The sequence below is a fragment of the Galendromus occidentalis genome, unplaced genomic scaffold, assembly GCF_000255335.2.
Source record: "Galendromus occidentalis unplaced genomic scaffold, Mocc_1.1 scf7180000077213, whole genome shotgun sequence".
Taxonomy (NCBI): domain Eukaryota; kingdom Metazoa; phylum Arthropoda; class Arachnida; order Mesostigmata; family Phytoseiidae; genus Galendromus; species Galendromus occidentalis.
Genome location: NW_003805201.1, coordinates 142257 through 166922, shown reverse-complemented (window position 1 = coordinate 166922; position 24666 = coordinate 142257). Strand labels below are relative to the sequence as shown.

At 52.0% G+C, this 24666-nt stretch overlaps 5 protein-coding genes and 1 non-coding gene across 6 annotated transcripts; 3 read left to right on the top strand and 3 right to left on the bottom strand.

Moving 5' to 3' along the window:
- LOC100904752 (uncharacterized) lies at positions 1–1167 on the top strand. Its single transcript, XM_003741855.2, has 6 exons — positions 1–134; positions 221–238; positions 337–378; positions 466–552; positions 636–752; positions 982–1167. Exons 1-6 carry the CDS (start codon positions 32–34, stop codon positions 1014–1016), a joined length of 402 nt encoding a protein of 133 aa, XP_003741903.1. The 5' UTR covers positions 1–31; the 3' UTR covers positions 1017–1167.
- A 4728-nt stretch (positions 1168–5895) lies between these two features.
- On the bottom strand, positions 5896–10348 carry LOC100907365 (protein tyrosine phosphatase non-receptor pez). The gene is given in 4 exon segments (XM_029111054.1): positions 5896–8218; positions 8221–8308; positions 8405–9488; positions 10197–10348. Coding segments are annotated over 3 exon segments (3006 nt in total). The 5' UTR covers positions 9482–9488; positions 10197–10348; the 3' UTR covers positions 5896–6377.
- A 3110-nt stretch (positions 10349–13458) lies between these two features.
- LOC100907220 (uncharacterized) lies at positions 13459–16613 on the top strand. Its single transcript, XR_003777094.1, has 9 exons — positions 13459–13532; positions 13644–13836; positions 13935–14290; positions 14432–14600; positions 14698–14904; positions 15158–15616; positions 15723–15998; positions 16091–16302; positions 16484–16613. It is a non-coding gene; the product is annotated as an uncharacterized LOC100907220 (transcript).
- A 140-nt stretch (positions 16614–16753) lies between these two features.
- PolD2 (DNA polymerase delta subunit 2) lies at positions 16754–19068 on the bottom strand. Its single transcript, XM_003741854.1, has 7 exons — positions 18767–19068; positions 18515–18639; positions 18165–18378; positions 17895–18052; positions 17373–17776; positions 17136–17272; positions 16754–17012 (listed from the first exon to the last, which is right to left on the bottom strand). The coding sequence occupies exons 1-7, from the start codon at positions 18948–18950 to the stop codon at positions 16882–16884; spliced, it is 1353 nt and encodes a 450-aa protein (XP_003741902.1). The 5' UTR covers positions 18951–19068; the 3' UTR covers positions 16754–16881.
- Positions 19069–19469: 401 nt separating this feature from the next.
- Positions 19470–23620, top strand: LOC100904459 (cytosolic Fe-S cluster assembly factor nubp1). Its single transcript, XM_003741853.1, has 8 exons — positions 19470–19573; positions 19962–20063; positions 20161–20357; positions 21093–21216; positions 21344–21498; positions 21601–21811; positions 23153–23236; positions 23492–23620. The coding sequence occupies exons 1-8, from the start codon at positions 19543–19545 to the stop codon at positions 23539–23541; spliced, it is 954 nt and encodes a 317-aa protein (XP_003741901.1). The 5' UTR covers positions 19470–19542; the 3' UTR covers positions 23542–23620.
- A 206-nt stretch (positions 23621–23826) lies between these two features.
- On the bottom strand, positions 23827–24409 carry LOC100904314 (glycine-rich protein DC9.1). Its single transcript, XM_003741852.2, has one exon. The coding sequence runs from the start codon at positions 24376–24378 to the stop codon at positions 23908–23910; it is 471 nt and encodes a 156-aa protein (XP_003741900.1). The 5' UTR covers positions 24379–24409; the 3' UTR covers positions 23827–23907.
- Between the last annotated feature and the right edge of the window lie 257 nt (positions 24410–24666).

Genomic DNA, 24666 nt, shown 5'->3' with positions numbered 1-24666 from the left:
CCATATTTTTCCCACACGAAACCACCTTTTCATGCGGATCAACATGAGGATACTACTACTCGTCGCTCTCTGCCTTTGGGCTGCACCCGCTACGGATGCGCAGAACTCTGGAAGTCTAGTTCCAGAGGGATTGGGTATGTTGCGGGTATCATATGAATTTTCGTCTCGAGTTTTCGCGGTCCCGAATTATGCTTGCTCAGGATTTCTTGTTGTGTTACAGCCAACACGCTGAATTCGAGTGAGTAAAACCTGCAAATGGACTTTTCCCTACAGTATCCTGGAGATATTCGCGTCTCGTCTCGCTTATTGCATTCAGACGAAGCTATGACCTTTCAGCGCTCCAGAACTTGATGCCGATCGTTGAGGGGCTGGGAAATGGTTGGTAGGCTGACCGGTCGGGTACCGCGGATGTTTTCATATAGTCAAAGAGAATGGGGTCAGCGCTCAGAAATTCGTAATTTGCAGTTGTGTCCTCTCTCCTCCGGGGAATCACTGGGGTGTTGAGCCAAAGTGTCCAACCGGATCAAGCCATGGAGCAGTACAGTCAAGCAAGTGAGTCTTTGCGTCTAAGGAGGAGAAGCCTCTGTTCAGTCGCCGCCGAGTGATCTGACGACTGAGACGGCTTTTCTCCACAGTCATGCAATTCGAGAAAATGCTGCAACAGAACGAGCTAACCCAATCTATCGGGCAAAACATCATCCCCGTACTGGATATGTCTGAGGATGTCGTGGGGACGCTTTTCAACATGCTTCGTAAGTATTCTCACAGAGCTCCCGTCCTGTTGAGCGGTTCGTGTTCTGGCTCTTGAATTGCCGGACGGAGACTTGCGATTTCTCAGTTCAGAGACTGTCTTGTGCAAAGTAGACCTCCCGAGAGTAGCATTATGTAGAATTTGCTGTTTTTTGTCATTTTCGAAAACTATGACCGCCAACCATTCGTTTCCGGAGAGAAATGGGGTCTTAAGTATTTTCTGAATCGCAGCAATGCTCCTCGGAAGAGGAGGAGGTACCTCCTGAAGAGCCACGACAATTTAGAACGGATGAACACTCCGGATGGGGATCGGCTTCCTCGTGTTCCGCACTCATTACCAGCACGTCAGAATCTGCCATCTGGATCTAACAATAATCAGCGGAAGTCCAGATTCAGGCCAATAAACATTGGGTCAAAGTCTGCGCAGCTCATGTCATTGCATCATCCATATTCTAGACCAAACATTCTCGAATCCCCTCAGCCTAAGCGTTGAGGCACAGGCTTGGTGATACTGGGGCAGCTCTGGACTCAGAAGGAGATCGGAGAGCTGTAGATTAGCCCGGAGAAGCTTATCGATTTCCTTCTGTCGCTCTCGATCTCTGCACTCGACGAGCGAGTCATAGGCTGAGTCCGCCCTGGCTTTCGGGTCCCAGCAGGGGGCTCCTGCAGGGCAATGATCCGCCTCACCGAACCACCCCAATCCCTTTCTATATGTGGAAGAAACGTTTCAGCTCAGAGAAACTTTTGAGCGCCGCGCCGTCGGCGTCTGTCTGTCGCATCTCGGGTTTCGATTTATCCGAGGAGCGCGACGCGTCCCACATTGACGCGAGGGCACGAAGACTGTGACAGTAAAACCGTTCTGCTACCCGAGGAAAATAGGGGAGATTCTTATACATATACGTATAATGCATGGTGTCTCCCGAGCTACGTGTGATAAGTGTCCCTTTGCGCTCAACATATCTCCAGGAGTCCATTCGAATGACTGACATTGTCCGAAACACGCTCCAGGTTGGGAAAAGCACAATCCCGGCCGCTTCTTGCCCCACTCCGCTTCATGGGACCGACCGCTTGCTCAGACCAGAATGGCTTAGTCCCGATAAGCGGATTGTACCGCATATTCTTCCGTAGCCGGGGCTCTAAGCTCTGAGCTCATCGGATTCGGCTTGAAAACGAAGTGTCCGCCCCGATCGTCTCGGTCCCTCACAACTCACCTCAGCTTGCCAACTTCCCGCGGTAGCGGTATGGGAGTGCTACGGGAAACCCTTGCGACGCTCACAATCCACGGCGATAAGGGTAAGCCTAAGAAATCCTTCGTGCTGGACGTCAATGTCAAAGAGTCATCCGGAGGAAATCCCTCCGCGACTTCGTCAGACCATCCCATCAGTCGGCTGAAGGAACAGGAGGCTCCTGGAGCTCTTGGCGACACGACGGCAAGTTTTCAGCATAGGTCGAAGGGGAAGCAGGCTGCTGAAGCCGCCTGCGATGACGGGAGGTTTGTTCCGTTGCCCGCGAGAACGACGAAAATGAGTCAGCGAGGAGAAAACGGAGCGTTTGTGTACCAGATGAGACGAAAAACGGATCGGAGAATAGTTTCTAGGAGGAAGCGACCGCAACTTCCTCCGGAATTGCAACCGGTCTTCAATGTGATCCATGCGGTTTGCCCGTCCCTAATCAGGCTTATAAGGAGAGTCGCGCTGTGGTCGTCAGCTGTCCGCCGTTTCAAGCGGAGGTCTGTAGCGACGGTGTATGAGTTTTTTGGTATTCGATCGATGCATTGAAGCTCCTTCCTGATCTTAGGTTTGGAAATAAACTCTGTGTTTCGAAATGTAGAATTGATACCGGGCTCATTCTCGCTGCTGGAGTCATCCTTATTGCGACACGGAGTTCTTCCCTGGATTCCGACTCTTCCTTGGGGCCCTTCTCCTGGGCTTCTACAGAGATCTCCCTTATCCTGAAATCATCGACTGTCGGGTATGACGCACTCGGGAATGCGCGACTGCAGGGAAGCTGCAATGCTCGAGGAGAAACTCGGACCCAGCTGCGGGGCTGGTGGAACGAGGGTTCGGAGCGAATCTCCCAACAGGAAAACGTTGATCTATGCAAGAATCGGAGGGACACATTGTTTGTCTTTCATGCCTGAAAGTACGTGTTTGTCTCCGCTCGGTTCAATGACGATATCTCGCTTCCCGGAGTCAATCGAGTGTGAAATCAGGGAGAACCGATAGACCGGAAGTTTAGCTTTTCGTCTGCCTCGTCGTCCGGTCATCCTGATATTCCTCGGAGAGATTACTGACTAGAACGCCATCTAAATACGGAAACGCTTGCAAAGCGAGAAGTCGAGCGTTCCGACTTATTGTTAGGAGAGGACTAAGGATCAGATGAATGCCATCTGCCTGATCAGAGCTCTTCGTGAATCCTTCCAGTACTCATTCTCATAGATAATCGTAGAGATGATTCCTTTGGGAAATCCGTGATTCAGTACGTTTCATCTTGCCCAGGCAAAGTTTCCGACTGAATTCGGGCAGAGTTCAAAGCGGAAGGCCACCGGAGGAGTGAGGAAAACCCGAAGAGGTCTGGATTCGTGAGTTCGGATCAGAAGTCTCGAGGCGGCTTCATAGATATGAAACGAGCCCAGAGGACCTCAACTTGGATCCGGGCGACCTTTTGGGACAACTCTATCGGAGCAAGTCCTGTGTGCCGTGAAGATGGACACGTTTCCAGGAACTATCGGGGAGGGATTCCTAAGATATTTTCTCGATTGTGTTCGAGTGGAGCAGATCATCACCATTGATTCGAGGTCTTTCGTTGGCTTACTCCGCTAAGTGCGACAGAAAACTGTTTTCGACGAAGCAGTACTCAATTTCTCAGGTTTCAGTCTGGAGATTTCTTGATCTTTCTAACGTAGTAAATAAGGTATGATCACCCTACTCCGGGCAACCCGTCACCCGAAGGCATTGAGCCGTGAACAGCAGCGGCGTTCCCTCTCTGAACCTCTATCGACAAGCGCTGAAGGAGGAACTCCGTGGCCCTCTTATCGCCCGACTCGGACTCGATACGAGCACCCAGATCTCGGAGGAAGGCCTCTGTGCCCTAACCGAAAACTCCGAGAGTCTCAATCGCAACCGGTTGCACAATGAAGCGGCTCTCAAGAACCTGATACTTGTCCAGCTTTTTCCTCTCCGCGAGCCTTGCAATCGCACCTCCCGAGCGGACCGCAAGGGGCCTATGAGAGGGAGCGAGAGTGTCCCACACCGTGGCATCCCAGACGAGAGCCTTACCTGCCCTCCAAGGCGAGAGTGTTTGGCCGTCCGGGCGGAGGCCCGAGCAGCTCGAAAGACCGGTGGGCTCCAATATGTTGGCTATCCTCGCGGATAGAAGGGCGCAAGACAAGAGCTTATTAATAGCTCTATGTCTAGGATGACGGCCCACACTCCGGAGGCAGCTCAACCCGTGTTCGCCAGAAGCTGAGACCTGAGCGCAGCAGCGTGCGCAAAGATGGGGAGAGCAGATTGCTATCCCTAATCGAAGACCGACAGCGATGCGGAGTGTGTTGTTGTCCAGCATCGTGCCAATCGACGGAGAGGGTATAGCTTGAAGCCATCTTCCGCTACTCGGGTGGAGCGCCGCGTTGAGTCTCGCTCTGTTAAGGTCCCCCGAGGAGCTCTGAACGAGCTCGCTGCGTCTCGCCGATGTGACTACGTCGGAGCAGGAAGCCTGGGAGATCTCCTCTGGAATGCTCCTCCAGTAACCCTCAAACCTGCGAGATAGACCGGCGATTCGAGCGTCAAGATGAGCCGCAGTGACGCCCGGACATAAGCTGGCAGCGAGCGACCTGAGCTGACACAGGGATCCCGAATGAGCGCCCACCGCGAGGTCACAGAGGGACCGGATACCGAGTCCTCCGGCCGATATAGGAAGAGAAGCCTGCTTCCATGAGTCACCTGACAGGTCGAGATTGAGTATCGAACACAGACACCGTCTAAGTTTTTCGTCGAGGCTCCGAAGGTGGTCGCGAAACCGATCGGCGTCCGAACAGCGGAGGACGTAGATGAGACGAGGAGCAGAGAGGCTACAGCGGATGAGGAAGAGGGCAGGATGAGCGTCCAGAGCAGGGAGTCTTGAGCACCATAAATCAACGAGCGCCATCTTTTTCTGGAGACTTCCATCCAACGAGAGGTCATTCAGAGGAGCGCCCAAGAATTCAAGAGATTCCATCGGAACTGTCTAGCAAGGGGAGGTACCCGGGCCGATCCTGATTTCATGATGGTCCCGCCAATGAGGCGATAAGTGGCCGGGAGACGGGAGAGAAATCAGGAACAGCGGCTAGAGACAGTTGATTTGTGTAAACTTTGAGCCTGCCAAGCGCTCGTAGCTGTCTCCGCGGGCGGCTGTGGCGTGCCCTACGACGGAGCGCAGATTCTCGAGGCGGATGATGCCTTCCGCTTCCCAGCCGCGCGGTCGTGAGCAATGCCCTTGACCGGCCTCTTTCTAGATCGGAAGTGGACACAGCCATTCTCACAGGGATCGGGAGCCGCAAAACCTGCGTCCGGCCGCGGGGATCATTCCGGAGTGAGCGTACGGCGGAACTCGGGTCGAGGTTCGGGACGTATTCGTAACCGATGGAGGCGGAGGTCGATGCTGAGGTCGTTGGTAGTATCAGTAGTACCGTATTACCGGAGCACAATCCTCCTGAGAACAGGACGCGAGGAAATGTCGACGGGTGAATGACGCAAGAACCGCGTTCCGGTTTCCACTCCACATACGTAGAACTTCATGCGGAGAGCCGAGCAGAGCTTTACCATTCATGGCATCGCTTTTTTGAAATTTATGATGAAGTAGATTGTGCCGGGGTTAGGATCCGTGATCTTCCCGGAAAGCAAGAAAAAAGTCCACTTCGGGGAAAACCTTCCAAAATATCTACGAGGAACAGATCGATGGCGACCAGCACGGACTATCTTATTCTTAGCCGGGCGCGCCTCGTAGGCGTCCCGCAAGCTGAATGACTACGGAGATATGAGCGCGGTTGTGTAGGGGAACATCTGTTTGGCTAGAGTTGAAACTCGCACAAATGTGTCGCATCGCGAGGAATTCATTTGATCGGGCGTACGAGTCGCTAAAAAGAATTTCCTCAACGAATCATTCGGGAGGAACAAGGCTTTTTTTATTCCGAAAATAAATTCTCCAATATGAATGCTCGATTTACATTAGTTGCTGCACAATTGACTTCCGATAGAGTATACACGTCGATTCCATCACAAATCAGAGCTCCCATATTCTGGAATTTTTACAAATGTGCCGTCTGCTTCCACAGTAGGAGCTCAACCCGTGGGCGGACGAGCCGCTCGACTAAGTCATGTGGGATAGTTGTTGAAGTAATGCACTTTTCGATTTCTGACATCAATCGCCGAGTTCTGACCTTGATAAAATATATAGTAATGTATATCGACTTCTTAATGAAAAAAGCCAACCATGTGACCTTTGAGGTACTATCGTAGGAAAAAGTCATATCGATCTCGAGATGACATTGCCGAGCTCGAGACCCGCTCACATTCGCTGACTAAATATTGCCGATAAATATCTGAGGGAGGGAAATCTCCTTGCACCGGAGAGGGAACCTCTTTTCTGACCTAAATCAAGCGGGAGTTCTTCAAGTACTGGATCAGGACTTGATAGACGAATTTGTACTGAGCTAGAGTTTGCACTGACAGCATTCGCTGGTAGCGAATGTAAGTGAGCGCCTGCGGAACGTCTATAGGATGATTGTGATCCAGACAAAACAAGAGCAGATCACACAAGATTACAACTCCGGATCGACCGACTCCCGCCGTGCAGTGCATGACGACCGGGGCGTTCCGGACCGCGCGATTCTGCGCCAAGTTCTGTTCGGATAGAACCAACCGGCGAACGCTTTCGATTTCCTCCATGAACGACAGGAAGCCGTGAATGTCCATCGGACAACCATGGTCGGGCCAATCGGTATATTGCAGGTGGTACACGGATCGCGTGACCCTAGTGGGCAAGTATTGCACCTGTAGTGCGCAGGTGGTGAAGGTTGACGAGACACACGTCGTTTTACGGGTGACCACGAAGTCTTTAAAGGTGACCCTCGAGTCGTCCGCTTGCGGCCAATAGGGATGACATTTCTCTTTACCGTTCTCTACAACATCGGTCAACATCACAATGATAGCGACGTTGTTCTCCCAAATCATCTGCCAGAAATGGAAACAAGTGTTCGCCATCGGGCCTTGAGCCGCGATGTAGAACCTATGCATCTCACCTATGCTGATCGAGACATGGGAGGCGTTTATGTATCCCGTTCGGTTGTCTTTCGAGGGACCCAAACGCACCCGATTCTCCTCGTACGGAAGAACGTCCTTGAAGCGATTCCGTGGCATATTCTCCGCCAGCATGGCGGTCGCGAAGTTCGCCATTGGTTTCTTCTTCACGATTTGCTCGTACTCCTGGAAAACATGGCCCCCGGCGAGTTTAGCTTCAAGGTCCTGGATCCTCGAGTCCTTCGGAGGCTCATTCGTCCTTTCGATGATGCCAGTGTCCACGTGCTCCAGGATGTCCGGCTTGACCGTCGGTCCCGCCAGGCCATTCATTGCGGCCTGGAGCATGGGTCCTGCGAGCATATTCGAGGAATGGGCTGAACCACTTTCCGAATTTTCCGTTGAATTCGACAGGTTCAGCTTGGTGACATTTTCTTCATTCGGATACGAGACACGTTGGTTGTTGACCGTGACAGCAGAAGTGTTGATCGGCCTACTTCGGCCGGTAGGCGCTGAGGCGACACTTCCGGTAGAGGCATTGCGGAGCGCCGTCGAAGTTTCCTCGGCAGGAATGCTGACTACGTCCGGAATTATTGCTTGCGCGGGCTGACTCGTGGCCGAATGCGTCAGATCGGGAACCGATGTGCTAGTTTTCGCTGGAGCCGACGTAACCGCGACGCGAGCCTGAATCGGGTGGAGGTTCGTGGCCCGGCTTTGCGCGAGAGCCTTTTGATGCTCGAGATTTAGTTCTGGGGTGCTGTAGGTATGCATGGCCTGATAGGCGAGACTGGGGGTGGTTTTTGACATTTTCTTCGAGTAGATTAACTCTTGTGATGAGTTCCCTATAGCCTGCAGATCGGTATAATGGCCGTACTGAGCATGAGAGTTCAACGGCATCAGCGGGTTATATGACTTAGAAGTCGCGCTGATATCGATGTTGGAGCTCGGTATCGAGCTCGCATAGTTGTTCGAGAGACGGCTCTGGTATTTTTGGGCTCCGTGCGATAGGTCGTTCAAACTCGCTGATATTTGGTACTTCATCCTGATGGCTTGCTCGTAATCGGGTGCTCTCCGATACTCGGGCAGCAAAGCTCGCCGCATATCCTGGGAATTGGCCAGAAGCATCGATACGTTCTCGTAGTCGGGTTCCTCCTTATGCGCTGCCACGGACGTCGATACGCCTGCGGCAGCTACGGGGGCGTCGAAATATGGCTCGCAGATTGTGTTTCCGTGTGGTACACTCCGCTGTCGAGATCATCGAGACTGCCCATGCACGTGGCGACGTGCTGATTGCTGCTCGTAAGGTTCGGATTCTGTCGAGCGCTGCTAGAGTTACTGCTATTGCTACTGGTGCTACTATTCTGGACATTATTAATATTGGCATAATTATTATTGCTGCTGCCGCTGCTGTCGGTTTTGTTGTTGCTGATCGTATTGTTGTTCAACAAAACCGGAGGTCGCACGGGGCTCTCCGCTGGAGCGTGGATGTTCTTGATGACTTCTTTCTCTTTTCGACTTCCCTCCACCTGCTTCATCTGCATGTAGAATTTATGTTGCTGTACACATTGTTTCCAAATGTATTTGGCAGTGATGACGTCATCGAGTTGGAATTGGGCGCAACAGCTGGCGTCGCGACCCTCGATTTTGAAGAATTTCTTGTGATGGATGAGATCGACGATTTCGGACCACTGATACGCCATCGAATGCTCGTGAATACGGGACGGATACCTCACCGTGACACCGAGGGCAGACACGCCGAGCGTGACATCGTGACCGAGATGGTCTTTGACGTAGAACAACTCGTCCCCGTACCCTTCGAGTCGTTGCACCGCGATGAGGTAGTAGATCTCGGCGACCGCGTGGGGTGTCCCGAGCAGCGCTTGATGAGCTTTGATGATTTCTTCCAGAAGTAGATCCTGACTGCCTCCCGCGACCCCGGTCAAATACTTGGGCACTAGCACGAAGTTCTTCAAATAATCCGGGGTGTGGTGCTCCGGTCTGTGGTCTCCGAACTCGGCCTGGAGACTCAACGACGCCAGCTGCACGGCTTCTTCTCGGGAACATCTCAGACGTCCCTCGAGAACATCGCTCTTCAGGTGCGAGAAATAATAGTAACGAGTGAGCTCATCGGATAAATTGTCAACATTGAACACATAGAACATAATTCCGAGGGTGAGCGAAAACTCCTGCGCGTATTTGTCAAGCTGCTTCTTCAGAGGCCTGTCCAAATCCACCCAACGTTGGGTTCCGTCCTTGGTGACATAACGCAATCCGAAGTATTCCGTCTGGGAGATTTGCAGTCGTTGGCACACGTTCTCCAGGCATTCTTGACCGAGCGTTCTCGAGCTAAGTATGCACTCGACGGTTCCGTTCTCCAAGAGTTTCACGATGATCACGCATAGCGATTTCGACACGACCGAATAATTCTTGGATTTCTTCAGCTTCAATCCAAACGGCATGGCTCTCCTGGAATATTCATCCGCATTAGAAAAAAATCCGCATTAGAGAAGGATGGCGGTTTCGGTTCCATCCGACTAATCCGCCCGCCCGCCTTCCTGCCTACCCGCCCGCACGCACTTACACAACAATGAATTCTAGCGCGCTACGACGACCACAATGAGTGCTCCGGAGCGTAGATTAAGATCTCTTCGTCCAGCATTCAAGCGACGTTCGGCTCGCTACCCTGGCTAACTACCTACCTGCTGCTAGTGCGGCAGCGAGGCTTGCCGCCACCGAGAGCTCCACGAACGAGCGACTAACCTGCCGTGTGTCCATCCGTCCGTCCGTCGCGTCGTACCGACCGACTGAACGACAGATCGCCCGCCTAACCTACGCACTGGTGGCTCACGACTCCACGACTTACGAGATGACAGACAAGCTCAAAAAATACGTGAGAAACCACAAACAGCAAACATTGGCGCAGCAGCGCTTACCGAACGTCGGTCACCTGTCACCACCTGTTGCTCGCTATGCGATCGAATCTACGAGCCGCGTCAGTCCGCTCGCGCTGGTGGACTTTCTAAAGAGCATTGTTCGCAAGGCAAATATTTCCGCGAGTTTTCTCGATTACGGCTGCGATATGGATGTCAATAATAGAAACCAAAGGAAGCCGGCTCAACATGACTACCTTTGAACTGGCTTTGTCACCGCAGAAGAATTCGGTAATTTTCTAACCTCGCTCTCGACGGAAACGGCTCCGACTGGATCTTCCCGGACTAGGTTTGCAGCATGTCTTCCTCTCGTTCTCGCTTTTGCACTCGTCCTCAGGTCAAAAACCGTAACTGATAGCATCACACGTTGGGATGCACCGAATGAACTTCGGCTCTCCTGACTTCGGTACGCCTGCGCATCGATACTCGACGCGAACTCACAGATCGGCCGGCATCAGACTGCGGAAGATGGAATGAGAGAAAAATTTCCCCTACGATAAGCCAGTGACTTCAGAAACCCGATAAGGAGGGGCGCTCGCGATTCTTGAATAATTTGATGCATCGGAAACCTGCCGATGCCTGCCGGCTGGCATTTCTCCTCCGAAATAGTCGGCCATTTTGGCAGATGGCGCTGTAGTCGTCAGCTCCATACTGCGCTTGGCCCGTCAGCTTGGCGCTGCGGTCAGCTCGGCGCGGACTGAAGACTCCGAGAACCTCCGAGATGAGAAAACCGAAAATTATCGTACTTCTGACCCAGGAGCACAGAGGCGCAGAGCTTCGCGGTGATCAAGTCCGAGTATCCTCGGAAAGGAAGACCCAGGAGTTATCGTACTTCTATGCGAAGCATGGAGCTCTTATTTACGATAGTACAATACGAGAATATGTACGCGGAATGAGGGACACGGGAATTACTGTCGGTAATTAGGCCCGCGAGAACATCTCATCATTTGAGCTTTAGCATCTCATTTTCTCGGGTTCCCCATCTCTCACTCGAACCAACATTTGTGTGAAGTCCGAGCGAAATCGGCGTGGGGCAGATCGCGAACTTCCCTGTCAGCTTTGCGTGCGGCAAGAGTCCGCAGATCAGAACGACAAAACGTGGGACATTGACGAGTTGAGAAATACTCAAATCCACTCGGTTTTCACTAAATCTCGGCCCCAAGAAGGAGAAATCTCTAGAAAAAGCAAAAGTGGAAGTCCTCTGGAAACGCTCAGTGATAGCGGGGCAACAGCGTCAATCCTCAGTCAGAAATCGGAACGATGTGTACTATATCGGATCTCGAATAGGAAAAACCGAGGTTGTGCCGAAATCCCATGGCGGCGAACGAGCTATGGTGATTAAGAAAATCGACACAATGGTGGAGATGGATAATGAGAAAGCTGATAGCGTATTCGTGGTTGTGGAGCGGGGTCGATCGTCCGGATCGGGACGCATTGGAGAGCTTCTCGGTCAGGATTGATTGCGGCACGATGAAATGGAGAGCGACGGAGGGCCAGCGAGTCGAGTGGAAGGCACCCATGATACGGAGCAGAGACTCGGCAGGACGTCTCTTTGTGGACGGACTCCGCATAAGTGCTGAATAGCGGACTGAGAATTCCGATGTGGCTTCTCATCGATCGAGCACGATTCCGGGGTTTGGCCTCCGAACTTGCGCCCCGCTCAATGGGCCAGAGAAATGAGAGCCTTCGATCAATGGCATCGGGCAGCCGACCATCCCTATCTGAAGTGACGGAATCAATCCCCGCCCGCGATTCCAGTCGGGATGGATCAAATGTACTTCATCCCGCATCGCTCCCCGTCGTCTGCGACGGTCCTCGGTGATATAGTCGCTCACCCAAGCAGATTTGGTTTGGTCTTCGGCGGTCCAACGTCTTTCGGGGAAGATCGAGAAGAGGGTGCCGTGGGAGCGTGCACACCTTACGTTGCGCAGCCACAGTTGGACTTGACCCCATTCCGCGTACGTCACCTGCAGAAACTCTCGAGAGGCTTTGGAAGTTGGAGGCGGTCGGAGTCCCGGAGCCTTCAACATCTCCGAAGCGGTCGGCGGACGTTCATTCGGCCGTCACGCACTCGACGGGCAAAGTTGAGAAGTGTAGCAGTTGACAAGTGTAACAAGAGCAGAGCAAACAAGGACGCTACGCGGATGAGCGAAGAGTAGCACTGGAGAACCGATTCGCTGCCAGACACTGGGTTGGAATCAGGAGAGCGCAGCGGTCTTAGCAAGAGGTGTGTCTTTTTACACGGAGCCCGTGCCGATGAGCGACCGCGGAGGACAAGGACACTGGACGCCTACGAGCCGATGGATGGACGCGTACGACAGAAAACTCGACTTCTACGATGGACGCCAAATTAATTAGTGGAGTAGACAAACAGGGAGAGAACCGACGGAATTTCCCCCGGTTCATACGGAACAACCCTCACGGATAGTCATAAGGGGGCTGGAATCCTCCGACGACTCCTCGGAAGTAGATACGCACCACCCTCAAGAAATTACCGATTCCGCAGATCACAGCATAAACCTATACAAATCCAGGATAGAACCGACGAGAAAAGGAAAGTTTTGCATTCCGGAAGTAGATAATTGGCACTCATTTGGCGACGCGAGTGACCGGGCCTATGCGGCCATCGCTAACCCTAAGACTGTGTAGGCAGATGAAGGCACTCGCTGTGCTCTTGTCATGTGTATGTCTCGTGTGGCCCCGAGGGAAATAATCACCACACATCATCCGGAGCTGCATTGATTGCCGCTCGATTAAGGAAATTTATCTGATAGAATCGACGTTCAATCTGCAATCGGATCGCCGGGGTACAGGAACTGACATCGCCTCGCGAGTTGCGAGTGGTTCCAGGTGCCGGGAATCATGAAATCGCGGATGTTGCTTCCAGACGCCTATCGGTAAATGATCTCCGCGCTGGAAACAAATGGTGGCTTGGGCCATCCTGGTTAGGCGATCCTGAAGAACGCCGTCCCTTAAGCTTCCACGGCCTAGTAGCGATTGAACGAACTTGATCCCGGGGCTCGCTCACAGACGGGATCTTGTTGGTGTCGCGCCATGCGGAGTCGGCTGCGCTGTTTTGATCGTTCGAAAGCTCGAGCAGCGGGCCAGTCGCAGTTTCAAAACAAGCACAGAAAGTTTTCATTTCCGTTTTTTGCGGTTCGTTTCTTCTATTCCCCTTGTGTCTAGACTGTGGATTTCCGTCGGTGGCCGGGAGCTGCATTGCCTCCGGAGGACTTCGACGCTAGACTTGATTTTTTTCCAATGAGGAGAAAACCGTCGGATCCACTCAAGTCAGTGAAAACAGCTGTGAGGCTATCAGTTCGGAATCCCCGATCGCCACCTCCGAGCAGGAATGAGCCTTCTCTGATTGCCTGTGTGATCGAAAGAAGATAGGCGAGGCCCAGAGACGCGCCGGACAAAATACTGAAAACTTCAGCTGGGAGAGCTCTCTAGGAGGTCCAACTGACACTTCCGTTCAGTCTCCTTCCTCAGTTCGCGGAGTCGCAATGCAGAGAGATTTTCTCTGGAAACAACCCGCCCATGGAGAAGATCCTATAACTTTGGGGCTCGTGAACAAGACGTGAGTTGCTAGCATCGCGGAGAGGCTACGATAGGAGAGATTTGCCTCATTTGACTTCTGGACTCACCGTAGTCTGAAGGTGACTCGTTCTCTCGTATTTGTCTTCTCAAGGAAACCGCAGGTGAAGATAAGGCAACGCATCCTCAATCTCGCCTATCAGACTTACCTAGAATCGAAACAGGCGCTCTTCGTGGTGGGATCGTTGAACTTGAACGCGAGCCATGAAGGACTCTCGGTTGAAATTAACTCGGTCAGAGGAAAGCCCCAGCCCGGAGCTCAGTCGGATTTCCTGGCGCAATGCAGGGTGAGTGTTGTTCCCCGAATGGAATCTGAGTGAGATCAGACTGTTATGAAGCCGGAACTCCCGCTCCACCCGTTCTCATAATACTTGCCCTCATTCAGTTCTGTCGCCTGGTCGAAGCCCGAGACCCGAATCAAACGGTCCTGGACCTCGTCGACGACGTAAAAACCAAGCAGTATTCTCGCCACGAATTCTCGGAGAAATCCTTGACCGATTTCTTCTCTCTGGACATACACGGAAAACTCGAAGGTCCGAACTGTACCCTCGATCTGAGCATGGTTTGTTTCGAGAGACGCTTGAAAGCTCAGAAAATTAGAGAGATACCCGTGACAAACAACAGTGTTCATAAGATGGTCCAGCAAAACCCTAAAGGGCTCACATGGGGTTGGATCCACACTTCGAAAGGGAGTTTCCACTTATTGGTGAAAGACGATCTCCGACAAGACTGCACCGGAATGTAAGGACGTGATTGTGATTATTGATTATATAGAGAATGAAGCTCGATTTGCACAATCCGACTACGGAACTCGGGTTCCTTGATTTCTCGCGAAGAGATTTCTACCGGGGATGTCCTGATCGCTGATCGATTACCTTCCAGATGGGTGTCCGGATATAACTCGATCCACAGTCCTCTTGTGTGGCTTATATGTCAGCATTTCCTGAATTCCGTGGATCGCTCTGATATTTTTGTTCTGGTCCACTTCGACGGCAGGGGTGATGCTCATTTCTATAACGTGACCCCTCACGAGGATATAATGCGAACAGTGGTAAGCCTTTTCGACATTCGACCTACTGCCGACGACGCGAGTTTTCTTCGAGCGCTACAGATGTCTCATCTCCAGTGATTCATTTTCTTTCCCGCAGGTATTCAGCGGCTTAGAAAAGACTACGGTAACACGTGTATTCGCGGCACGGGACACACTCATTGACATTCCCTTGACCCTGTGTTATGTCGATGATGGAGATTTCACCATGGACGTGACGAGAGGAAACACAGTAGTCGACGAAATTTGTAAGGAGGCTGAGCAAGAAAGCTACCGATTGAAAACTCGTGAAGGGTTACCGCAACTGGTGAGGAAGACTTTCGTCCCTCGTGCATTTGATCGGACGAAACACCATCAATTCATTGAGACATTGGAGGATCAGACCGAACTTGATTGAACCTCGCCTCTGCCACGTATCGAATGCGGACTCTTCGAAATCCGTTACATCTTTCCTGTGGCTTGTATTGATCCAGCTCGGTGGGGAGGAGGGGGGGGGGGGTCGGCTCCGGGACGGTGGAGAAATTTTGCCACCGGTTATCTGACGGGGAAGCTTGTTCCAGATCTCCCCACGTCGAACCCATCAGTTCACGCCGGCAACGATAGGTGTTAACAAAGTGGTCCCTAAACGAATAACGATGTCCCCGATCTCACCACCATGTTCGAGCTCCACCCCCGTGGAAAGAGTTCTACACCAACGTAGGTCAGTCACCCTGGACGGAACCATATGCTTCATCCGAAGTCCGATTCATCCCGGCGACCAGGTGTGGACAAATCAGTCATGAGGTTTTTTGCTTTCACCAACCTTTCGCAGGTCTGATCCCTTGGATTTGAGAGATAGGAGCTCGGCGTCTGTATCGCCCGAAGTAATGGATCGCCTCAAGCAACAGGAGAAGGAAATTTCATTCCTCAAGGGACAGATAGAAATTCTGATGTCAAAACTAAACGAGAGCGTTCCATCTGTTGACTCTCGACGGCTTTCCCGATCTCCAGAAAAACCGAGTTCTCAGTCGAACTCGCAGGTAATCTCAACTCTGAACAGTATGACATCGATTTCTTTCGGGCAAGACTCGTCCGCGTCCCTCGATCTCATCATAAGATGAATAATCGACGTCTCGATCATTGAAGGGAGGACCCCAGCTGGGCGATTTATCTTTGCCAAGGCTTGCCGAAATGAATTTCGCGCTGATGCGGCCTTACGTGCCGGAAACACTGATTGAAGGTGAAAGGAGGAGAGACCTCCGTTCAGAAGCCGCTGACCGAGCCCAAGGGCCTAGTGACCGATACTACAGTGAGGTGAAACGGGGGATTTTAAAAGTCTTGAATGATAATAATGCTCGGGATACTGATCGGGACGATACGTCGGAGAGTTTCGTCTGGCCTCGCTTGGGGGACTCAGTGCCGGTAAGATTTCGCTAATTTCTTACGGAAGCAGAATGGGCCTCTTCGAACTCGAAAGATTTTGGATCTCTATTCCTCTCCTTCTCACATCATAGAAAACGAAGGATCTCATCGATGGAAGACTTGGAGAGTCGGACAGCATCCTACGACCTAGGCTACAATACCAATCGTTGGTTTTGAGCGGGTCAAATCAGCCATCGATCTGCGTCAATGAAGTGACGCGGAAATATTTCGGCAAAAGTCCTCAACTGCCGAAATCGACCAAACTACTCGGGAAAACCCCTCCGGATGGTGGAATGCTTCGTCGGTGAGCTTCATGGCGATCATCAGCTTGACAATTTATACGCGTGAAAGAAAAATATTCCCCTCTGCTTCCGTCCGCTCACAAGGTCCAGTGTAACCTCCCACAATGAACGGACTGAGGAAGCACTCTCGAAAAAAATAGTAACCAAGCAAAAACTCAAATGAATTATTCGCATATCCCCCAGAGTTCTCACTGCGGAGGCGTCGAAGCAAGTGCTTTTCGCGGATTCCGGAGGCCAGATGAAAACGGCGCACACTGAAAACCCAAGGTTCCTCGACGTCGACGCCCTAAAGAAGCAGCCGAAGTTTTTGTGACCTGAATAGGGTATCCGATCTCCCCTTCTCATGAATAGGACCAAGACATCCAAGTTGTTTTGTTTATCATCCTGTAATCGTTTCATCAACGTGGTGCTCGCGTATTGAGAAATGACCCATCATTGAAGATCTGATCATCATTGATAATATATCGAAGTGATGTCTTTATTGTGCCGCCACGGATCTCTTGTGTTCTCGGGGTCTTCCTATAAAATTGACGAATCTCAGCATTGATCATCGAAGGTGTTCTTCTGTTCTCTCATGAGCATCAGCCCGTGGGTTCGTCTATGATGAAGTCCAGTTTGGAAGCCTCGAGAGTCCTCAGGTTCAACCAAACACAAGTCGGTGTCTTCCAAAACGCCGGTATGCTCAACAGAAGAACGCTCCTCCCGGCTTCGTCTGGAATCAGGAGAGTCGTCGATCAGGGATCCTCCTCGGATGTACTTTTTCCCCGGCTAGCTCAGGGCCGAAAATACCCCTCGAATGCGTACGGTGCCTCTCGCACCAAAGAATCAGACTTACCAGTGTATATTTTCGCTTGGAACTCGGGTTGATTGCCAGCGAACAGCACGTGAGGTGTTTCTTCAATGACGAACGGATCCGTCTGCTGTTGAGGGTATGCGGGCGTGGTATCCGGCGCACTGGGAATGAGGTGACACCTGGAGGATGAAGTCTGATGAGAAATCTGATCGTGAACCTCCATCAGGCTTTAACAGTGGAGTCATTCGTCCCGTCATCCCGCCCCGAGCAGACACTCACCACCTAACAATGGCTTCCAGCGCATCGAGCGGCCCTGGAAGTCTCGAGTAGCGCAGTATATCCGCGACATTCTGACCGGAAGTTCCCAAGAATCGGACGCCGTCAATTTCGAATTCGTGAGGGTTCGTGACAGACGTTAGGTTGCCGTTGACCGCGCTCCTCGGGAACAGGACTTGGTTCAAGGGTTGCTGAGGAAGTTGATTATTTGTCGGGTCCATGTCGCCCGGCATTATATCTACGGGGACGCTCTTGCTCAATGCGTTGAGATACGCATCGAGAATGTTCATGAATGGAGCATTGTCAGGAACCTCTTTCCGGAGGGAGAATGTCGAAGATTTCATCTCTGACTCCGAGCGAGCGGCGACAGAATTGCCGCAGATGAAGACCTTGCAGACCCGCGCCGTCTGGAAGACGTCAAACGCTCTTTGAGTCTCTCAGGAGGAAAGTTTGAATTATTCGTAAGAGAGACACCCGACGATAGTATTTGATCAAAAAAAATATCCCGAACCTGGGCGCACGTACCCGTTCAACTTCTTTATTGCTGCCGATCATCCCAGTCAGGTAATCGACGAATAGCTGGAAGGGTGTGAGGTCATGGTTGCTGCTGAGATTCAATCCACTGATGAAAACCACGTACTTGTCCTCGGCGATGGTCGGCACAGGAGGTTGGTTCCGAATTCCTGCGGCATCGGAAAGGCTCAGGATTGCTATTCTCCGCGAGGAAATATGATTTTTGGAGGCATAATCTACAGGAAACTTCGTATATTCTGTTCGGAGTGTTCATGTTCCTACCGATATAGAGAACATCTTTGACCACGAAGTGAGCGTCCTCCTCGTCGACTGCTCCCATCAACGCGATCGGAACACCTGTCACCAGCTTGTGAGGACTCAGCAAGTCCGACGATCTTATAGCTACTCTCTGTCGGAGATCTTCGAGCACCAATTCATCTTCATCGGAGGTGAAGTTATCAGTGGGCTCCACGGTACACTCTGCATCTTCCGGAATCTGTAACCGTAGAGACCGCGTTCCGAACAGAATTCTTGTCTGACTTCTATAAGTTTGTGAGCTATTCTGTGAGCTCTGCGGCACACATGTGGGAGAACCTCGGGAGATTTGCTCCGACAATCGGAAATAAACTCACATCTTCAGAGATCTCCCTCAAGATCGAAGGCTGTTTGGGCATGGTCTTGAACAGGGTTCCCATCACGATGGTCTGAACGCCACACTTCAGATTACACACCTCTTCGATGGGACATTTCGATGAGCCTATCAGATTTCATGAGTGAGTGTCAGGATCATTCATGAGAATCTGGATCTCACGGATTATGCTACGACAACCCTCATATCCTTCTCTGACTCATTGTCAGTCAGTCTTAATTTCTTCCCGACTCACCCCATTCCTCGTCGACTCTTTTCCGCAAAGCAGGCAAACATCTCTCGTAGCGCTTCTTGTACAAATTGGCGTACTGCATTCGGAAGTCACGCGTGCAGAGTTCGAAACGGGTCGACAGACTCTTGAAATCACATTTCGTCCTGGAGAATTCCTTCTCCTCAAAGTCTCCTTGCACTCCACTCATCGTCTTTGTAGATCCCAGGCGTACGTTCGAGGTTTCTGCAGGATGGTATCCTGTGCAATATTCTTGCGGGACCGTAATCGAACTCCGATGATCAGAGCCGTGTTGGATGACCCGGGACCAGAAAAGACTCTCACGGGCTCGCGATAAATAGACGGTTGAAGGAATCAGTCCGAAGCGAGCGAACTGAAAATCCTCAACGTCGAATCGGAGCTGCAATCCAGTCCCACCAGTTGTCCGGCGAGACTTAGCGCCAAAAACTTTCCCGGCTGTTCACGACTCTTCGAAGGAATGATCTGCGAGACATCGGATGGGATTTCTCGAAATGTTGACTTTTTCGAGCGAAGATTTCCCCGCAGTGCGTCCGAATGTAAGCATTCCGACAATCCGCGTTCTTGGAGACAGGATCGAGTTCACGCTGACATATTTTTGGACATATCCGAGGGTCGTCGTTCGGAATTGTGCCGCGTTCGCATCAGCAGTTCCTTCCATCAGCTGCTCGCGCTGTCGCGCTCCACACGAGATCGTTCGACCCGGCGCGCCGTGGCATTCGCGAGTTCGAATCGAAGATTCGCGGAATCCGGAGCTCGAAAAGATGTCAGACGTTCCCGAAAACGCTCCACAGAGTTAGTCGTAGTCTTAGGTTAAAGATTCGATTCATCATTCGGGGGATATTCCGAGTCACAGTCTTCGATGAGAGGAGTTTCCCGTGGGGAAAATGTCAGAAGCTCCGCTTGTGACATCCGAGTATGGTCGAACTCATGATTACAGAGAAGAAAAAAAAGCCCGTCCCCTTGGGGGGAGATCCCTCCTGCTCACCGACCATTGCCCGTTCGCAACGGAGACAGAGCGGAGCTCTAGTTTCTAGAAGTGCCATCCGAACTGCGTGTGTTTTGCATGTGATCTGTTTTTTCCAATCACGCCTATCCTGAACTCCGACAGTGGAAGGAACTCCCCAGGTGTATCGCTCCTGAGAATGCTTTTCCATTCCGTCCTCTCCCTTGACATTTCCAGGCTGTCCTGGAACTAGCAGCGGAGATGCTGGTAAAGCCGCCGGCTGCGCGGGGTGTCCGAACCGAGCGGCCTGTGCTTCAGGACCGACCGGTCCCGATCCAGGTGAGCAATCAGGAGATGAGTCTCCATGCCGGCGATCCATGAAGAACGTGACACCGCACAATCGACTACTGATGTTCAAGAAGTCTCCCTGTTTCAGACTTGGCTGTGATCAGATCTCGACTTGCGTCAGTCAAGAAGATAATTCTGATTCTGTCCGGTAAAGGCGGCGTTGGAAAATCCACAGTGACTTCTATGTTGGCACAAGTCCTGTCGCTCGATCGTTCCGTGGCAGTCCTGGACGTGGACATCTGTGGACCGTCTCAGCCAACGATGATGGGTGTAGAAGGAGAACAGGTGAGATCCTCCGATTTCCGAACATGACCACTGATAAAGGTAGAATGTTTGATATCCAAGTCTTGAGCTCAGAGCTATACATGCTTCTCGTGCTTGGGGGAGGGCGAGATGATTAGCTCAAACAGAGGCTCCCCTCTCAGTGTGCTGCATTATGGCACTGCTGATCTCTGGACTAGCATGGGAGGCTGAAGATTCCCATCGAGCGTTATTAGGATTCCGGAAGAAGTTTGTATTTCGCGCTCGACTTCGCATGATCGGACGCGACTCTGCTTCGAGTGGGAGGTCATTGGTCTGGACTCGGCACTCGGCTCTTTCCACGGGCACCGAGGCTGGCTGAGAATGATTTCGGGCCGTTCCCGCAGTCGATCCTTCAGGCAGTGCCGACGTGGCTTTGGAGCCTGACTACCGCGCCGCATGTCCTCGAGGTGTTTCAGCGCTGGAGCGAGGGGGATGGAGAAGACAAAAAAAAATTAGTGTACCGAAAACTAGTAGGCAACGTCCAGGGAGACAACCGACCTCGTATTGTGGGACCGATTGAATTGGGTCTCAGCGGAGCAGTGAACGCCTCTTCTGACACTGAGGTCGAGGATGGAGCTCCAGAGGGACTCCATTGCTGCCCCGAGGCCGCTACACGAAATCTCCGCGAATCCTTGGGATCGAGTCGACTTCGACGTTCCGAGGCTTGCTCCGTCTCCAGCACGCGCTCAGTTAAAAACCCTTGTTATCCTCCCACAGGTGCATCAGTCGGGCAGTGGATGGAGTCCTGTGTATCCAGACGAAAATCTCGCCTTGATGAGCATCGGTTTTTTATTGAAAAGCAGAGACGACGCGGTAGTCTGGCGAGGCCCTCGGAAAAATGGTAATTGCAGCTATGAACAATAATGTTCTCCGGCTAGATGAGTTCTCGACTTTTCCCCAGCCACCAGCCGTGATGCAGCTCCACCGAGTGCTCGCCCACTAATCGAGCTCTGCCCGAACAATCTTAGGTTTGATCAAACAGTTCTTGCGGGATGTGGACTGGGGCGAATTGGATTATCTGCTCGTCGATACACCCCCGGGCACGTCGGACGAGCACCTTACCGTCGTCCAGTATTTGAAAGGATGCAATTTGGCTGGAGCTATTTTGGTTACGACTCCTCAGGTGGGTTATTTCGGAACCCCAGCCGGAACGATCACGATCTCTCTTCGTTTGAGTGCTAGTGATGTTCTCCTCAAAAATTGACAAGATTTCTCCCCATAACAGGCCGTGGCGGTTCAGGACGTTCGGAAAGAGTTCGATTTTTGTCGGAAGGTCTCATTGCCCGTTCTGGGAGTGATAGAGAACATGAAAGGCTACATGTGCCCTAACTGCACTGTGCGTTCCGATATATTCCCGTCGAATGGAGCGTGTGAGAAGATGTGCCGCGATTTCGGTCTGAAGCTTCTCGGCGAAGTTCCCCTGGATTCGAAACTCGGTGAGTCCCATCCGCAAGCTCAAACAATATTCGACTTTGGACGGTACCGAAACGGCAATGAAGTCAGCTGGAAGCACAATTATCAAGAAACCATTGGTCAGATCGCACCATCAACGAGGAGAAAAATCCGTCGCTCAATCCATTCCCCCTTCCGAATTCTGATACAGACTGACATCACTCTCGTTTTGAGAGCTTTCGTCATAGTGACTCTAGGTTGAGCCGGGTCACAGCGGCGCCGTTGTTTTACCTCCTACAACGGTGTACGATTTCACATCGCTCGACAATGGTTCCAAAAGGTCGCAAACACGTTTCGTTCTCATACGGTCAATGTCGCTCATTCGACACTCTGTGCCTGTCTCTGGGCACCTCGGACTGTTGGACAGCTTTCATTCGGTCCTCAGGCAGATTCTCCGCTGGCTATCTACTCTGAGGGAGGAGAAGTGCGATTTTTCCGGAAAAAAGTTTTCGGTCCCTCTTTCGAGGTCAATCTGAATGAATACGGGTCTCCGACCCGTGACGGGCTCTACGATGGAGAAGGGCGCTGCCGCTAAATGTTCACCGAAAGCCCGAGCTCCCCGACTTGAACCCTCTGATCAGTGGCGTAGGCAGGATTTTTGTTTGGGGGGCTAGATCGGTCCTTCGAATGGGGCTGGAATCCAATATGGCGACTCGCTCCTATACCACAGCAGCACAAAGGGATCATCTGGGAGGGGGCTACAGCCCCTCCAGCCCCCCCCCTGCGTACGCCCCTGCTTCTGGCCCGGGTTCAAGCAGGAAGGAACGGGAGGGTCGTTGCTAAAGGTTTAGGTGGTCTAACAAGAAGCAGGGTATTCCTGAGAGCGGAACCCTCGCACCAGAGCAGAGCGAGATTCTATAGCGGGGTAACTTTTCGACCTACTCGAGCTCCTTTCCCGGATGGGGGGGGGGGGGGATCAGCGCGTCTGATCGAAACTACACCGTATCCAAAGAGCAGACTATTCCTATCTTCGAGTCCCATCTCAATCATGGAGGGCCTTTTGCCTCGATATTCGTTCTTTCGGCCACTAGGCATGCCGTGTCTGCGTCGAGCGGTGATCCATCGAAAAGTATTGCAACGCTTGTCTTGCTCGATTCCTGATGGACGAGCTACCTACGAGCAATTCACGGAAATCAATGATCGACGGAGATTCAGCGAGACTCCCCAATCAGCATCGAATGTTTCAACCAGAAAGGGAATACCAGCGAGGGTTTTTCTGCAAGGATGTTTCCGGAGCGAACCCCCGACCGTCAGACTTCGCGCCAAGGGACGGCGAGTATAGTGCAGCTCCGCTGAGATTTATTTAATTGGGTTTTCCGTTTCAGCACAAGCTTGCGACGAGGGAAAACTTTTTGTGCAGCAGTTCCCCGATGCGCCGGTGACTGATGTCTACAAAAACATCGCTCAAGGTGCGCAGACTTCTCTTTGAGTTTTTATCCAGCAATCCGACCGACTCCTTTGTCTCGGAGTCGTGCATCTCTGCTCCACGTCATCGCCCTCGCTGTTCTCGTTTCTAGTCTTGGATTGCTTTTCTCCCTCTTCCCCCGCGGCTTCTTGCTTTCTCATCGTTGCCGCTTCCCGTCACGAAGGAACGACAGACAGGCAATCTGTGAGAAACTTGCATTCGATCGCCCCCTACCACAAAGTCGCTCCTTTCGTTCCAGGAATCAGAAGCTCTCTTGAAGAATCGGACCAGTCCGACGCTCAGAAGTAGCGGCCGGAGTCTGTAACGAACGATGATTCCGATAAGTTTTCCTGCGGCTTGATTCAATAAAGATCGAGGATGCCACTTCGAACTCGGTCTTCCTTCCGAAAAAAAATTACCGGAGACGAATAATTGGCTACATATTATTACCAGCATTCTAATTATTGCAATCAAGAGGTATGTCGCATTGGTTCGTTGTCTCGAGGCTCCTCATATGATGATGATAATAATCAAATATCCGGAGTCCTAATAGACATTGGACGCCGGTGCCCCGGAGTAAGTGACCGATCTATATTCTGCATCAATCATTCTGAATTTATTGAAAATTTGTACAATTATCACAGTTCGACTCTGTCTATCTCTACGGTCGTCTGCTCAACGGCGACCGAAGCCGAAACCTCCTCCCTGGCCGTAAGAGCCTCCGGCTTGGCCGAATCCGCCCTGTTGGTTTTGGTAGCCGCCGGCCGCTGTGTTGAAGCCGCTCCCGTACTGGTTGTTGTTCGAGTGGCTGAAACCCTGCTGCTCCCTGAAGCCCTGGGTGTTCTTGAATCCTGCCGCGTTGTTGAATTGGTTGGCCTGGGCGTGCTGGTTCGAGCCCTGGTTGAAACCGCCAGCCTGAGCCTGGGAACCGAAGCGGTCGAAACCTCCGCCGAAGCCTCCCCCGTATCCGCCGTGATGACCTCGGTAAAGACCCCGTTCCTCGACTGACTCTTTCCCGTCTGCGGTTTTAGTCTCGGTACCATCGGCCGGCACCTCGAGTTTCACATTCTTCGCCTCAGGATCCTCCTCGGCGGCAGTAGCGAACGCCGAAAGCGCTACGAGAGCGAAGCACAGGAAAAGTTTCATGATGAAGTGTTTGAAGCTGAGTTCACCCAGTTTTGTGAATCCGGGGAACCTGTTCCGGCTTTTATAGGTGAGCGGCCCTTTCTCGGTGACATCACGCGAAGTCAGTCGGTTTTCAAGAGCGAGTGTTTGGCGTTCTCTTTTTTTCTGGAGAAGAAGATGCGGCTGCACTGGATCGCTGCACCGGTTGGTCGGGTCGACTGGAAACCAGAGAACGCAATGAGTAGCGATCGTCGACGGCGGGTAATTACTACGTCTCTTGGCGTCATAAGTCATCATTGAGCAGCACCA

What these genes read in the sequence shown, in the direction of transcription:
- LOC100904752 (XM_003741855.2), top strand. Translation starts at nt 32, where the DNA reads ATGCGGATCAACATGAGGATACTACTACTCGTCGCTCTCTGCCTTTGG. An exon ending in CGTTGAGGGGCTGGGAAATG is followed by an intron (nt 379 to 465) that starts GTTGGTAGGCTG and finishes CGTAATTTGCAG; the next exon opens with TTGTGTCCTCTCTCCTCCGG. An exon ending in GGAGCAGTACAGTCAAGCAA is followed by an intron (nt 553 to 635) that starts GTGAGTCTTTGC and finishes TTTTCTCCACAG; the next exon opens with TCATGCAATTCGAGAAAATG.
- PolD2 (XM_003741854.1), bottom strand. Translation starts at nt 18,950, where the DNA reads ATGAGTGGAGTGCAAGGAGACTTTGAGGAGAAGGAATTCTCCAGGACG. An exon ending in AAGAGTCGACGAGGAATGGG is followed by an intron (nt 18,640 to 18,766) that starts GTGAGTCGGGAA and finishes GAAATCTGATAG; the next exon opens with GCTCATCGAAATGTCCCATC. An exon ending in TGAGGGAGATCTCTGAAGAT is followed by an intron (nt 18,379 to 18,514) that starts GTGAGTTTATTT and finishes CTACGGTTACAG; the next exon opens with ATTCCGGAAGATGCAGAGTG.
- LOC100904459 (XM_003741853.1), top strand. Translation starts at nt 19,543, where the DNA reads ATGTCAGACGTTCCCGAAAACGCTCCACAGA. An exon ending in TTTTGGTTACGACTCCTCAG is followed by an intron (nt 21,499 to 21,600) that starts GTGGGTTATTTC and finishes TCCCCATAACAG; the next exon opens with GCCGTGGCGGTTCAGGACGT. An exon ending in CTACAAAAACATCGCTCAAG is followed by an intron (nt 23,237 to 23,491) that starts GTGCGCAGACTT and finishes CTTTCGTTCCAG; the next exon opens with GAATCAGAAGCTCTCTTGAA.
- LOC100904314 (XM_003741852.2), bottom strand. Translation starts at nt 24,378, where the DNA reads ATGAAACTTTTCCTGTGCTTCGCTCTCGTAGCGCTTTCGGCGTTCGCT.